This window comes from Eretmochelys imbricata, chromosome 1 (genome assembly GCF_965152235.1).
Source record: "Eretmochelys imbricata isolate rEreImb1 chromosome 1, rEreImb1.hap1, whole genome shotgun sequence".
Lineage (NCBI taxonomy): Eukaryota > Metazoa > Chordata > Testudines > Cheloniidae > Eretmochelys > Eretmochelys imbricata.
The window spans coordinates 279,427,451-279,440,868 of NC_135572.1; the positions used below are offsets into that span (position 1 = coordinate 279,427,451).

A 13,418-nucleotide genomic window follows, 5' to 3' on the forward strand; every position below is an offset into this window, starting at 1 on the left:
TAGTGGTACAAAATAAACTGGGAAACAGGAAAGGTCTGTGTGTAATTTGTATTTTATTTAAAGCATTTTTTCCTCTAGAATACTAAAATTCCTTGTGTAAGGCTGTGGTTCATAGTCTGAACTTTCTCAGGTTTGTGAAACACTTATCTTTTCCCTATTCCATAAGGACTGCAGATGGGTTGTCCTTGTACAGTATACAGTATCCACCTGCACTTCATTAGAGAGCAGCATTTGTACATGCCACACCACAAGATCATCATGATGACATAGCAGCTTCAGAGAACAGCGTGACTAGGGTTTTTTTGGTTTGGGGTTTTTTGGGGGGTTGTTTTTTGTTTTGTTTTTTTTAGCTCTTGTATCACAGAGGATCTGGCAACCAGTTACCTCCTGACACTGTTTACAGCATATATTGGTTGATTCAGTCCTTTATTGCATCTGCTCTGGGAATTAAAGAAAGCAGCTTCAAGGCAGTAAGGTAAGTGCTGTTGCATGTTTTAACTATAATGCTCAGCTATTTAAATGTAGCTCTAATGGGGACATGAAAAATGTCAGAACAAGTTTGCCAATTTGTAAATTGAACACAAATCAGCAGTTTTGGTGTATTTAATTTCAGAGTTTGCTTACAATAACCTCGTGTTGCATGCATTAGTGGTGAACTTTTTGTACAATATTTGGGAAAGCAAACTTCATACACAGTAAAAGGAAAATTTAAAAATACCACTCATTTCAATTAGCCCTCCAGCGGTCTGTTAGTAACAATGCCTTATCAGTCCTCTTGATGTGTTAAATGATTATTGTACTATTTAAACAGGAGGATACAAAATAGGAACATTTAAATCATTAGTTTGGCTGTTGATGAAAGGTAAAATGCTAGATAGTTTGAAATTTTAATTAAGTTGTCATTTAAATTGTTGAATACCCAATTAAATATTTTAATTTCCTTTTATACACCATAGCTAGCAGAGTGACACTGATATTGCCGAATCACGCTATTTTTAATATTGAAGATATTTAATTGTTTTCATGACAATTAAACAATATAATTAATGTAGTCAATTTTAAAAATATTTTAAAGAGTTTTTATCACTATCTCTATTCCACCCTGATGAGGTTTTTCTGAAGTTTGTGGAGATGCAATTTATCATTGCCTGCATTTGCTGTGCAGCTTCCCTACTGTGGGCTCAGGTATTTTACAGTGAAACTTGTAAAATAACAAACAACAATTTGTTCAAAAAATGTTTCCAGAACAAGACTAGCATGTCTGAACACACTGTGACCTAATAATTCACAATCATATGGTCCAGGGTAACATTTTGAATATATATAATGATCATATTTTTTACATTTTTGATGGACACATTTTTAGATCCGCTTATTAAGAATCTGGCAATAAGCAAGATAATTGTTCTACGTAATATTTACTTTATTGTGGACGCCATATATGTGTGTGTGTGTATACACATGCACGCACACACACACACATGCTGACTATATAATATTTTATACAGATATACACACACATTCATATGAATCATATGCCACCCCCCATTTTTAACATTTAGTTGATGACATTAATCCATATACATTTAGTTTAAATCTTGACATTATTTCTAGTGTTTTGCATCATATTGAATATTGCATGTTCTTTGAAGCAAGTGTTCTGTTTATGAAAGTAAGGGGAAAAAAACAACTAAGAACCATTAAAAGTACAAATTAAAACCAGAAAAGCAATGAAATATACAGTTAAAGCAGATTATTCATTCTCCTATATTAATAGGCTTTTACTTTTGCCAAAAACAATGCAAACATGTCAGAAAATATTACTGTAAGGCCAAAGAGTGCCAGTCCAAATTGTTGGCAATAGCTCTGACTTTCCATGCTTGTAGGGAAATAGTAAGACCTCCCATCTTGAATGGGTTTACACAGGGGGAATCAGCCAAATTTTCAGCTGATGTAAATCAGTGAAGTTCCATTGACTTCAGTGAAACTGTGCCTGTTTACACTGGCTGGGGACCTGAGCCATATTTTGCATTTGATTTAGTATGTTCTCAGACAATAGTGGCTAACAGACAAATAAAACCATACTTGTAACTCACATTTGAAAAATCTCCCCAAATGGCATGTCTACCCTACTGTATCTAATTAGGTAATATTGATTGTATAAGAGCCTAATTAAAGATATTTAATAGATCTCTCCGATCAAAAGCTTAGCATACTAAGGCAGAGCAGAGAAACTTAAATTCGTTTATCGGAGACACCAAAACACCACCTTAAAAACTCTCACATTCTGTTGGAGGGTAGATTAACAGGAGCTGTTTGGAGATATTTTAATTCAAGGATTATTTGCCCACAAGAATATAGCATGGCTTTTAGGGAGCCAGCAAAAGCAAGGAAACAAACTTAAGGCATATGTGCTGTTCTTAACTAAATTGAAAGCACCACAGGAGTTCTCAATTGTTTGTGTAGCTCTGAGCGTATTGTCACCAGATAATAAAAATAACCATAACAACTCATTTTATTCTGCTGGAGTTTTCCATGGATCTTGGATCCATGTCTGATGCTACTATGCATACGAAGTTGCATATGGATATTCTCTGAAATTACTTGGGAACAAGAGGACAATTTAAGGTTGAATTTGAATGGTTTTTTTATTGCTTTTCATCACATTCTGAACTGTAGTTAAAACACACTGGCCCAGGTCTTCAGGTGGTGTGACTCAGCCTAGTTTTGCTGACTTTAGTGCTGCTACACTAATTTACATCAGATGTGAGTCTGACCCACTGTGTGAATTGGCAGTGGGATTGTATGTGTAGATACATGCTTATCTAAATATTGTAAAACACTAGCCAGTTAAAAGAGACCACCCTTATTAAACAGTTTCCTACCTCAAGACCCCATCCCAAGTACACTGGGAACAATTTTGCTTCACCTGGATTAGAAGACCACCTGTGTTAAGCAAGTGGCTTATTGGATCCTTGAATGGTTGCTTAAAACAAGTTTTACTGTGTACAATATTCATTTTTATCTAAGTGTGAAAAATGGGAATCTGCAAGGTCATTTACATTAGTCCATGACCAATTTATTCAGTGTATAGATAGATAGATTTTCAGTGCCAGCTGTTCTCCTAGGCCTTCCAAATATGATGTGGATTTGTATATAAGTTTCCTATTCACAAACCTAGTTGGTACTTTTATAAAATTAACTTTAATTAACTCAATCTTCCTTTTCAGTTTTTGTGCATAATTTTATATTGTAAAATCAAAAGTAATATCAAGGAAAACAAATAAAAAATTATAACTGTTTCCCCCCCACACCATATAGGGACAAGACATTTCAAAGATGCATCTAAGCTCTCTACCTTTCTTACTGGTATTGATCAGTGGCATTTTCTGCCAATACTATGATGTGGGATATTTTCCAGACCCAGATTACCCTTATGTTCATTCAATGATGGGGCCATCTACAGCAGTCTGTGCCCCAGAATGTAATTGTCCTGAAACCTATCCATCTGCAATGTATTGTGATGACCTCAAATTGAAAAGCATCCCATTTGTACCTTCTGGAATAAAATACCTTTATCTCCGAAACAATATGATTGAGGGCATTGAAGAAAATGCATTTGATAATGTAACAGACCTGGAGTGGCTGATCTTAGATCACAACCATTTGGAAAATTCAAAAATTAAGGGAAGAGTCTTCTCCAAACTGAAGAGTTTAAAGAAATTGCATATCAATTTTAACAATTTGACTGAAGCTGTTGGACCACTTGCCAATACCATGGATGATCTGCAACTTAGTCACAACAAGATCACAAAAGTCAGCGCCAATGCACTGGAAGGGCTGGTGAACCTGACTGTCCTTCACCTACAGAATAACCAGCTGAAAACAGACTCTGTTTCTGGGGCTATGAAAGGCCTGAAGTCACTTTTATATCTTGACTTGAGCTTCAATCAACTTACAAAGCTACCGAAAGGACTGCCGCATGCTTTACTCATGCTGTATTTTAACAACAACCAGATCACCAGCATTCCTGATGAGTACTTCCAAGGTTTTAAGGTCCTGCAATATTTACATCTGTCTCACAATCGGTTGACAGATGGTGGAATACCAGGCAACGTTTTCAATATCTCCTCCCTCGTTGAGTTGGATCTCTCCTTTAACATGCTGAAGAGCATCCCAACAGTCAGTGAGAACCTAGAAAATTTCTACCTCCAAGTCAACCAAATTAACAGTGAGTCACATTTGCATATTTTAATGTAATGAATAATACAATTAATGCCACTCCCTGCCTAGACCACAGGAGGTCCATAGATAGTGACACTTCTATCAAAGCTGGGCATGTTCTCTCCCCATGTTTACCAGCTTTTACTGGTCTATGTAAAAGAGAGAAAGCCATAACAATAACAAAAAGGTTTCTCCTCTTTGATTATTCCCCCCTTTCAGTCTCCTCCATCTTATTTTATATAGAGAGAGAGCCTACAGCAGTTGCTCCGAGCAGTTTATATATATATATATATATATATATATGTAAAATAAGATGGAGAAGATTATATATATATATTCTTTATCAGTTTATATAGATATATTCTTTATCAGTTTCTGTATTTTTCCATTTTGAAACCCATATTATTTTGGGGGGGATCTAGGGAGGGGTAGGTTTATCTTGTTTTGAACTGAGCTGAAATTAATGTATCATGCCAACAGTCATTTTAAGCACTGAAAGAAGGGGTCAGATGGGGAAGGGGGGAAGGTAGTGATACTCTCCTGTGGGCAACTTACAAAATAGACTCCGTCCATCTGAGTCACCGAAATGGACACCACTCATATTGGATTGTGCTCCCTGGGCTTCAGTGTGTTCCTAGAGCTTGGCTCCCCTCACTGGGGCTTCAGTATGTCCTCAGGCTCTGCTTAGTTTCTTGGGCTTGGCTCTTTCTTAATTGGAGGGTGGGTGGGGGAAAAATGAACAATGGAACTCATCCAAATACCATCCTCTTGTGACACCAAAATGAAATCTCACTCACAGTAAATTCTGGAGATCAGTGATTTTCTCTCTCCTTTCTTATGTGAAATAGTTAACAAATGTTGGCATTTAAATTGTCATTATTGGGTATCTGAGTTAACACCTCATTGAGTTTACACTGCTAAGAGCGACTGCTGTAGGCTCTCTTCAGTTTCATGTAGACATCTCTGTGTATAATTTTCATAATCAGGTCTCCATTGTGCATTTACTATGAATTACTAATTAAAAGATTAAGGCCAACATTTTCAGAGATTTGCATCTGTAGTTGAGCCCGTAAATCCAAGCAGGACCAGCTTTCACATGTGCTAAGCACCCGTAGTTCTCAATCCATGAAGCCTGACCTAGAGCTGAAAGTGTTTAGCTCTTCAGAAAGTTGGGCCTACAGAGTTTAGGCATCCAAGTTAAAGGGGCGTGATTTTCAGGAATGCCGAGCACTCACAGCTCCCACTGAAGACAATGAGAGTTGTGTATTCACCTTGATAACTTGGGCCTTTCAGAGCCAGCTTCCCTTCCACCCTGCAGCCCATGACACAGGTAGATAGTGTAAGAGAGCCTTGCACAGGCTACTGATGATCCTAAGTATTAGATAGAAAAAACAATATTTGAAAACTGATGGACTACATTTCAAACTATACTTATGTTTTTAAAAAATGTCACTTATATTGAGACCCAACATAAAACTATTTATGTTGTGTCCTCCATTTTCTGAGTCATATTTAGCAATCAGACAATGTTTGTATTGAATGTTGCTTTGTCTCAGAGTTCATCTGTTCCATGCAATTGGCCCTAGCCCTAATGTGAAACCGTAATACTGGATGTGACAGAGTAAAAATAATATTAATGATAGGTAACAATTAAACAGTGCTTTTTACCTTCTAAACACTGAATAATAATTTCCACTAAATGATTGTGATTTGATACCAAGATTAGACATGGCAAGGGAGCTGCTAGGGAGTGTGTGAGAGAGAGAATCATTTTGAATGCAAATTCTTGCTACGTTACCAGAAAGAAAACAAAATATTTCTCAACATTAGTGTCTTCAGGCATTTCTCAGGTCACTTTGCACTGGCAGCCACATAAAATTGTCTGAAAGCATATCAGAATTCCCCTGGTATAAGGGAATCCTAAATTGGTATCAAAATAGAGTAGCCTGTTAAAAGCTGATGTGGACATATATAGACACACAGCAATTCTGTAACATAGACAGCTTTACACTAGCTAATCCTGTCCCCACCCCACTGCATGGAACATGCTGTGGCCATCTGTAGGCCAGGAGTGAGGCATTATGAGATGACAATTGAGTGCAATGAATTCCACTGATCCCAGGACAATGGAAAAAGCCCTACATGGCCATTTTAGCTGGTCTAAATTAATAGCTAGGGCTTCCAGCTAACATAGGATCAGTGGAGGCTTATAGGCACCTTTGTCTCCTCCAGTTCTTAAACTCAGTGCAGCTGAGGATTGAGCCTCCTTAGTATAACTATCCTATTTTTAGCAAGGTTGCTCCAGTATGGATATTCCTGTTTAACCTAGGTCACAGTTTGTACCCAGTCTTTGCTATGCCATCAGGTTTTTGAGTTAGTCACTGGACCTGCAGTTTGAGTAGAAACAACCTGGGAGCATTTCACATTTCTTTGTGTTAACATAGAAAAATAAATGTAATTTTTTAAAAATACAAAATGTATTCAGTAAACGAAATATAATAAATCAATTCAATCGAGTTAACTGCAATCATAGGGCTAGATCCTTGGCTGCAGCCCACTTCAACTTGGTGCAATACCTTGGAAAGCAAGAAGTGGGGAGACATGACTATTTTTCACCTTTACGGCCCCTCCCAACTCTCCCCAGTGTTACATCTGGCCAGGGCCATTCCAGCCCCTGACACGTGGTAGAGCAACCCTGAGATCAGCATCAGCCCTGAGATCAACATCTTTTCAGCCTCTTTTTCGCCAGCCAGGCCCCCAATATACTTCCCATCATTTGGGGGCCACAAAGGGTGGTGATGTAGAGCTGAAAATGCTGGACCCAAATCACTGTGGATTCTCATATGCCAAAGTGTCTTTGAGACTCCATCTGTGCTGCAGCCAAAGCAGTTCAGTGGTACAATAATCTAGCCCATAGACAAAATTTCCATATGTCATTTTTTATTTGCAAAACACTAACTGAGATTAACTAAAGCCCTAGTGATCAGACTATATGTGCAGTGCAGGGAAATCAACCTCTGCACCAGTCTATTAACCCTATGGTTTAATAACTACATTATTAACTGTTAATAACTACATTATTAACATAACTGAATTAATAACTACAGCCTCTTTGTGCTGGTTCTGCATGGAGTGAGTTCTGGGGCCACTTCATTTTGTGTAAACACTGGTCTTCCCATGGTCCATTCCAGGCCTGCCCCCAAAATGATTTTGCACAGAGGCCTATGCAAGATTGGTTCAGACACCATTTCAATGGAATATAGAGGCAATCCTGCCTGGCAACTTGGCCAGCCAAAACCCATCACCCATCACAACCATGGCTCATCTGAAAATAGTTTTTTATACTCCCATTCCCCATTTTGGGCTGGTGAGTACAGAGGGCATGCCATAGAAGTACCTGGTCATGAAGTATGATGGGAGATGTAGTTTGGCCAGAGAGCCTAGTCCATAGGGGAGACTGGGAGCATATGTCACCTAAAATACAACCTCCAGACACTGCAGTGCCATTTCAAATCAAAATATTTTGGCTTTCTGACAAAAACTGAAAAAAATAGATTTTCAGACAACAGGTATTTGGATGAAATAGCTAATTTTTCCATGGATAATAGACACTTTTGTGAATAATTTCATTTAGTTGAAAATCCAACTTTCTGTCAACACACAGTTTTGATGGAAAATGTTCAACCTGTCCAAATCACTATCTCTATGTAGGGCTTCAGTGCTAAGGAGGTGAATTTCACCTTACTGGCAAAATTCCAGGCACATCTCCATGCACAGGGATTCAAGAAATTCAAGGAGACCTATGCTCATGTAACAGTCACAACTTTTTCCAGTAGTTACAATATACAAATGTTTTGATGTTTGTCTGGGCAACTTCAGAACATTTTGGGGATTTCCAGAAACAAAATACATTGGAACATTATTGGAGAAGTTTTTGCAATATTAGTCTTTGTGATATTGTTAACGCACATGACTACATTAGAGTGGTCTTATACTAAAGAGTGACTAATTGTTATAGATGTTTCATAAGTAAGGGAGGCAGGTGCATTCAGAAAACCCTTGGTCACATAACGACAATGGAAAAGTGAACACACTGAAAAAGCCTCCCACAATTTGAAATGTATGTGTACTGTATAGGACATCTAAAAATGTAGAAGCTGTGGTCCAGGAGCCTGATGGAAGTCAACAGGGGCCTTTCCTTTGACCTCAGTGAGAACTGGCTTGGGCCCCAATTTTCAAAGTGACTTCAGTCTTATCCCAATACTACATACACCATTTTGTATGCAGTCATTCACACATGCAAATAATACAGTATGAATGTACATATGATAAAGTTTACAAGCACACCTGGGGTTTGAATATGCAATCAGGTAGTTAAATATCTATGCACTAATACATGCAAATCTTATATTACAACCAAGTGGCAGTCTTTGTGTTCACAAATGATAATGTTGAAAACTCTATGTTCAAATTTAAAAGCCATTTTTTTAAATTTGTCCCTTAAAATCATTGACTGCCATTAATTTTGCTTCCCTAAACAAGAAAAAATGAAAAGATTAGCTTTTAAATTCTAGTATGTGTTTAGCTGTTAAGTTTACAAACTACAGCCAAATTGTCTACAGTTCAGCAGACCTAATCATTAGAACATATTGTAGAAATTTTAGACTAAGTGAAGGAATAAGAACTCTTGGGCAGTTTTGTGTATTCTACTAATAGGTGCAAATTCAGTAACCAGGCAAGGTTCTGGACAGATGCAGGAAGGAATCCTCTCCCACAAGCCATGAAATGACCTTGGATTGCTCCCTGTCTGTAATAGATTGAGGGTCCTTTCCTGGTCCCTGACTACTTTTGGGTAGGAAGTGGGGCAGACTCCTTGCATAACATAATACATCCAATCCCTTCCGTGCACAGTAAACTGCACTGATTCCACTTCCAAAGGTTCCTTCTTAGCTATGGAGGAAGTGGCTGGATTTGCCCCATGGTTTCGATTGCCCTGACATGTATTTAACTGCAGTCAAAACAGTATGAAAGATCAAAGTGATACCTACTGTTTCCATAGTTTATTTAGTGTCAAATTTAGTAACAATCTACATAGACCCAATCCTACAAGTATCACTCATGCAAATGATTGTTACTTATGCAAATAGGCCTATTGACATCAGTCAGTAGCTCATATCTGGAAGAATATCAGAATCAGCCTGTAGAATCATAGAAGCGTAGGACTGGACGGTACCTCAATAGGGCAGTCCAGTCCCCTGAACTCAAGGCAGGACTAAGTAAAAACTGGACCAATCCTGACAGGCGTCTAACTTGTTCTTAAAAACCTCCAATGACAGAGATTCTATAGTATCCCTAGGCAATCTAATACTTAACTACCCTGACGGTTAAGAAGTTTTATTTTTCCTAAAGTCCAGCCTAAACCTCCCTTGCTGCAATTTAAGCCCATTGCTGTTTGTCCTTTCCTCAGAGTTTAAGGACAACAATTTTTGACCATCCTCCTTGTAACAACCTCTTATGTATTTGAAAAATGTTATGTCACCACCTCAGACTTTTCCTCTCCAGACTAAACAAACCCAATTTTTTCCAATCTCTCCTCACAGGTCATGTTTTTTAGACCTTTAATAATTTTTGCTGCTCTCCTCTGGACCTTCTCCAATTTTTCCACATCTTTCCTGAAATGTGGTGCTCAGAACTGGACACAATACTCCAGTTGAGGCCTCATCAACATTTGATCCTATTTACTTCAGATTATTTCTCCAGTTTCTCCATTTTAATCCTACTGTCCAAAGCAATTGCAACCCCTCCAGCTTGGTATCATCCACAAACTTTATAAGTGTACTCTCTATGCCATTATCTATATCATTGATGAAGATATTGAACAGAACCAGATCCAGAACCAATCCCTGCTGGACCCATTCAATATGCCCTTCAAGCTTAAGCATGAATCACTGATAACAACTCTCCAACCAGTTATACACCCACCTTATACTAGCTCTATCTAGGTTATATTTTCTAGTTTGTTTATGAGAAAGTCACGTGAGACAGTATCAAAAGCCCTACTAAAGTCAAGATCTGCCACATCTACCACTTCCCCCCCGTATCCACAAGGCTTGTTACCCAGTCAAAGAAAGATGAAAGGTTGGTTTAATATGATTTGCTCTTGACAAATCCATGTTGACTGTTACTTATCTTCTAGGTGTTGACAAATTGATTGCTTGATTATTTGCTCCATTATTTTTTCGAGTACTGAAGTTAAACTGACTGACTGTAATTCCCTAGGTTGTCCTTATTTCCCTTTTTATAGACGGGCACTATATTTGCCCTCTTCCAGTCCTCTAGAATCTGTCCCATCTGCCATGAGTTTTCAAAGATAATCGCTAATGTCTCAGATATCTCCTCAGTCAGCTCCCTGTATATTCTAGGATGCATTTCATTAGGCCCTGGTGACTTGAAGACATCTAACTTGTCTAAGTAATTTTTAACTTGTTCTTTCCATATTTTAGCCTGAGATGCTACCTCATTTTCACTGGCATTCACTATGTTAGATGTCCAATTGCTTCTAAGCTTTTCAGTAAAAACTGGAAGGAAAAAAAAAGGCAATTAGCACTTCCACCATTTCCACATTTTCTGTTATTGTTTTTCCCTCCTCATTGAATAATGGGCCCACCCTGTCCTTGATCTTTCTCTTGCTTCTAATGTATTTGTAGAATGCTTTCTTCTTACCTTTTATGTCTCATTATGTCTCATTTTGTGGTTGGCCTTTCTAATTATGTCCCTACATACTTGAGTTGTTTTCTGATATTCATCCTTCATAATTTGACCTACTTTCCACTGTTTTCCACTATAGTTTATATATTACTCTACACTCCAATATGGGGCACCTTTAGCCACATAAGAGTATCCATTATCTCTCCCCCTTCAAAGAGAAGGCTGTACAATATATAACAATAGGGAAGTTGCCAGTGGCAGATTAAGGCAGAATGAAACGGAACTGCTGAGGTAGGTCCCACTTTCTATAGTAAACTCTAATTTCCTAAAAAAACCAAACCAACCTTTTTAGTCTGTGAATCCCACAGTTTTATGTCTCCTTTCCTTATAAATGACCTAAGCTTCCATGTTTTGAAGAGACTCCTAAATCATGTAGGTGCAGTGCGCATATGTTTGGTTCATACAGGCCATATTTTGCTAATGACAATGGAAGATTCTAATGAGCAGGCTCAAGGAGTCTCCTTGAAGTCCAAATGGGGATATCACCTACCATATTTTTCAGATCTCTTTCTGTCTTCTTTAATACTCCTCCAGGAAAAAGTTGTTTCTTTTTTATCTACAAGGTGCAGCAATTTTCCTAGGTGACTTAAGGGAGGACAGCGTTAGTCAGCCTGAAATAAGGGTTAGAGTGGAATTTTCAAAAGAAATGAATTTCACTTTGAGATATAATAAACAAAAAATAAGATATTTAAAAGATAATCCCTAACACAAAGGCCCATTGGCCTGCATCCATCTGCCAGCATACCCCTTGTCTGTTTTCACCAGTACATTTCTGTCTCTCTTCATATGTATGCCATGTAGCATTTGCTTTACACCTCTCTCACAATTTATTCAGTACAACCATGCCTTCCTCCCAACACACCTGCCAACTGGGTGCTGAGATCTTTTGAAAATCTGGCCAAATGGGAGCTGGACTCTTTTTAAAATCTGGTACCAATCGTAGGTGCTGAGTACTTGAGAAATCTAGCTCTGAGCTCCTTTGAAAATCCAGCAACTAAGTGTGAGCTCCTCATCTAATGTAAATCCATGGAGCTCCGCTAAAGTCATGAAAAGAAAAGGAGTACTTGTGGCACCTTAGAGACAATTTATTTGAGCATAAGCTTTCGTGAGCTACAGCTCACTTCATCGGATGCATACTGTGGAAAGTATAGAAGATCTTTTTATACACACAAAGCATGAAAAGCTAAAGTCATGGGAGCTATCACTTTACTCCAGCTAAATATATAGCCCATTATGTACAAGGCCACAGATACTTCCTGGCATTAGTTATAGTTTCAGATTATTGTGTCAAGTAAACTATTATTATGATTAATTATCATCATTATTTTGTGTTTCAGAGTTCCCACTGAGCAGCTTTTGTAAGGTTGTTGGATCACTAGCCTATTCCAAGATCAAACATTTGCGTTTGGATGGAAATAATCTCACTCGAGCTGACCTGCCACAGGAAATGTACAACTGTCTTCGTGTAGCTGCTGATATCTCACTGGAGTGAGGTGCCTCTGATTTCCTTATAAGGGCCATAACTATACTGCAGATTTACACCAACATAACTCTTTAAAATTAGGATGTCTTAACCAAAGTCAATTTGCATATTATCTATTCTGTTTGTTAATATTTAGCATGAACCTGGTGATCCTAACAAAACATGCTTGTGCATAGTTTTACAAGTAATTTCAATTGTTTGTTTTAGGAAACAAAAAAGGACCCTATTTAGCCCCCTTCCCCTCCCGACCACCAAATCTGGCTTCCAAGTTGGAGGAATATGATCATGATTGTAGAAATCTGTGTGCATTCACACACATGCCCACAAATATTGGTGTATGCATTTTTGCTCAGGTTCTCATGGAAGTCAGGTGTGTTTTTGGTAGAGTGCTGAATGGTAATTTAGGGCTGAACTGTGTTTGTACAATATTCACCCTGGTCAACATTAATATTCTAAATTATTCACGCCTTTGATATATTTTTAGAAATTGCAAAAGAATAGCATAACACAATTTAGCAATATAAATATGATCAAATTTGTATGAAAATACATTTTCAGAGCCCATTTCAATATTAATGAGACATGAAAGATTATGAAGAAACAAGAACATTTTTCAGGATTTTTAAATTGTTTGTTGTTGTTTTTGTCATACTTACCTATATACTTTCATGGAGAGGTTGTTGTCTGCTACCAGTAGAATTGTTATTTCACAGTAAATCACATATACAAGTATTTTTATTCAATTACTTGCATGCTACGTTTAACCAGACTGTAGAAAATAAAACATAGTAAATAGCTCTGTTGTGTCCATATCATTGTCAAATATGTTGCAGTCTTTTATAAACTTGAAAAGGAAGTTCAGGTTAAAACAAAAAATTCTAAGGTATTATATTTTGCTGAATTTATTGTAAGGTTAAATAAACTGTTTTCTGTACTTTGTAGT

General features: G+C 37.7%; 1 protein-coding gene across 1 annotated transcript; it reads left to right on the forward strand.

The window, feature by feature from the left end:
- The first annotated feature begins 403 nt into the window (after window positions 1-403).
- On the forward strand, window positions 404-12,891 carry LUM (lumican). The gene is made up of 3 exons (XM_077807695.1): window positions 404-475; window positions 3,322-4,231; window positions 12,330-12,891. Exons 2-3 carry the CDS (start codon window positions 3,340-3,342, stop codon window positions 12,482-12,484), a joined length of 1,047 nt encoding a protein of 348 aa, XP_077663821.1. The 5' UTR covers window positions 404-475; window positions 3,322-3,339; the 3' UTR covers window positions 12,485-12,891.
- The last annotated feature ends 527 nt before the right edge of the window (window positions 12,892-13,418 follow it).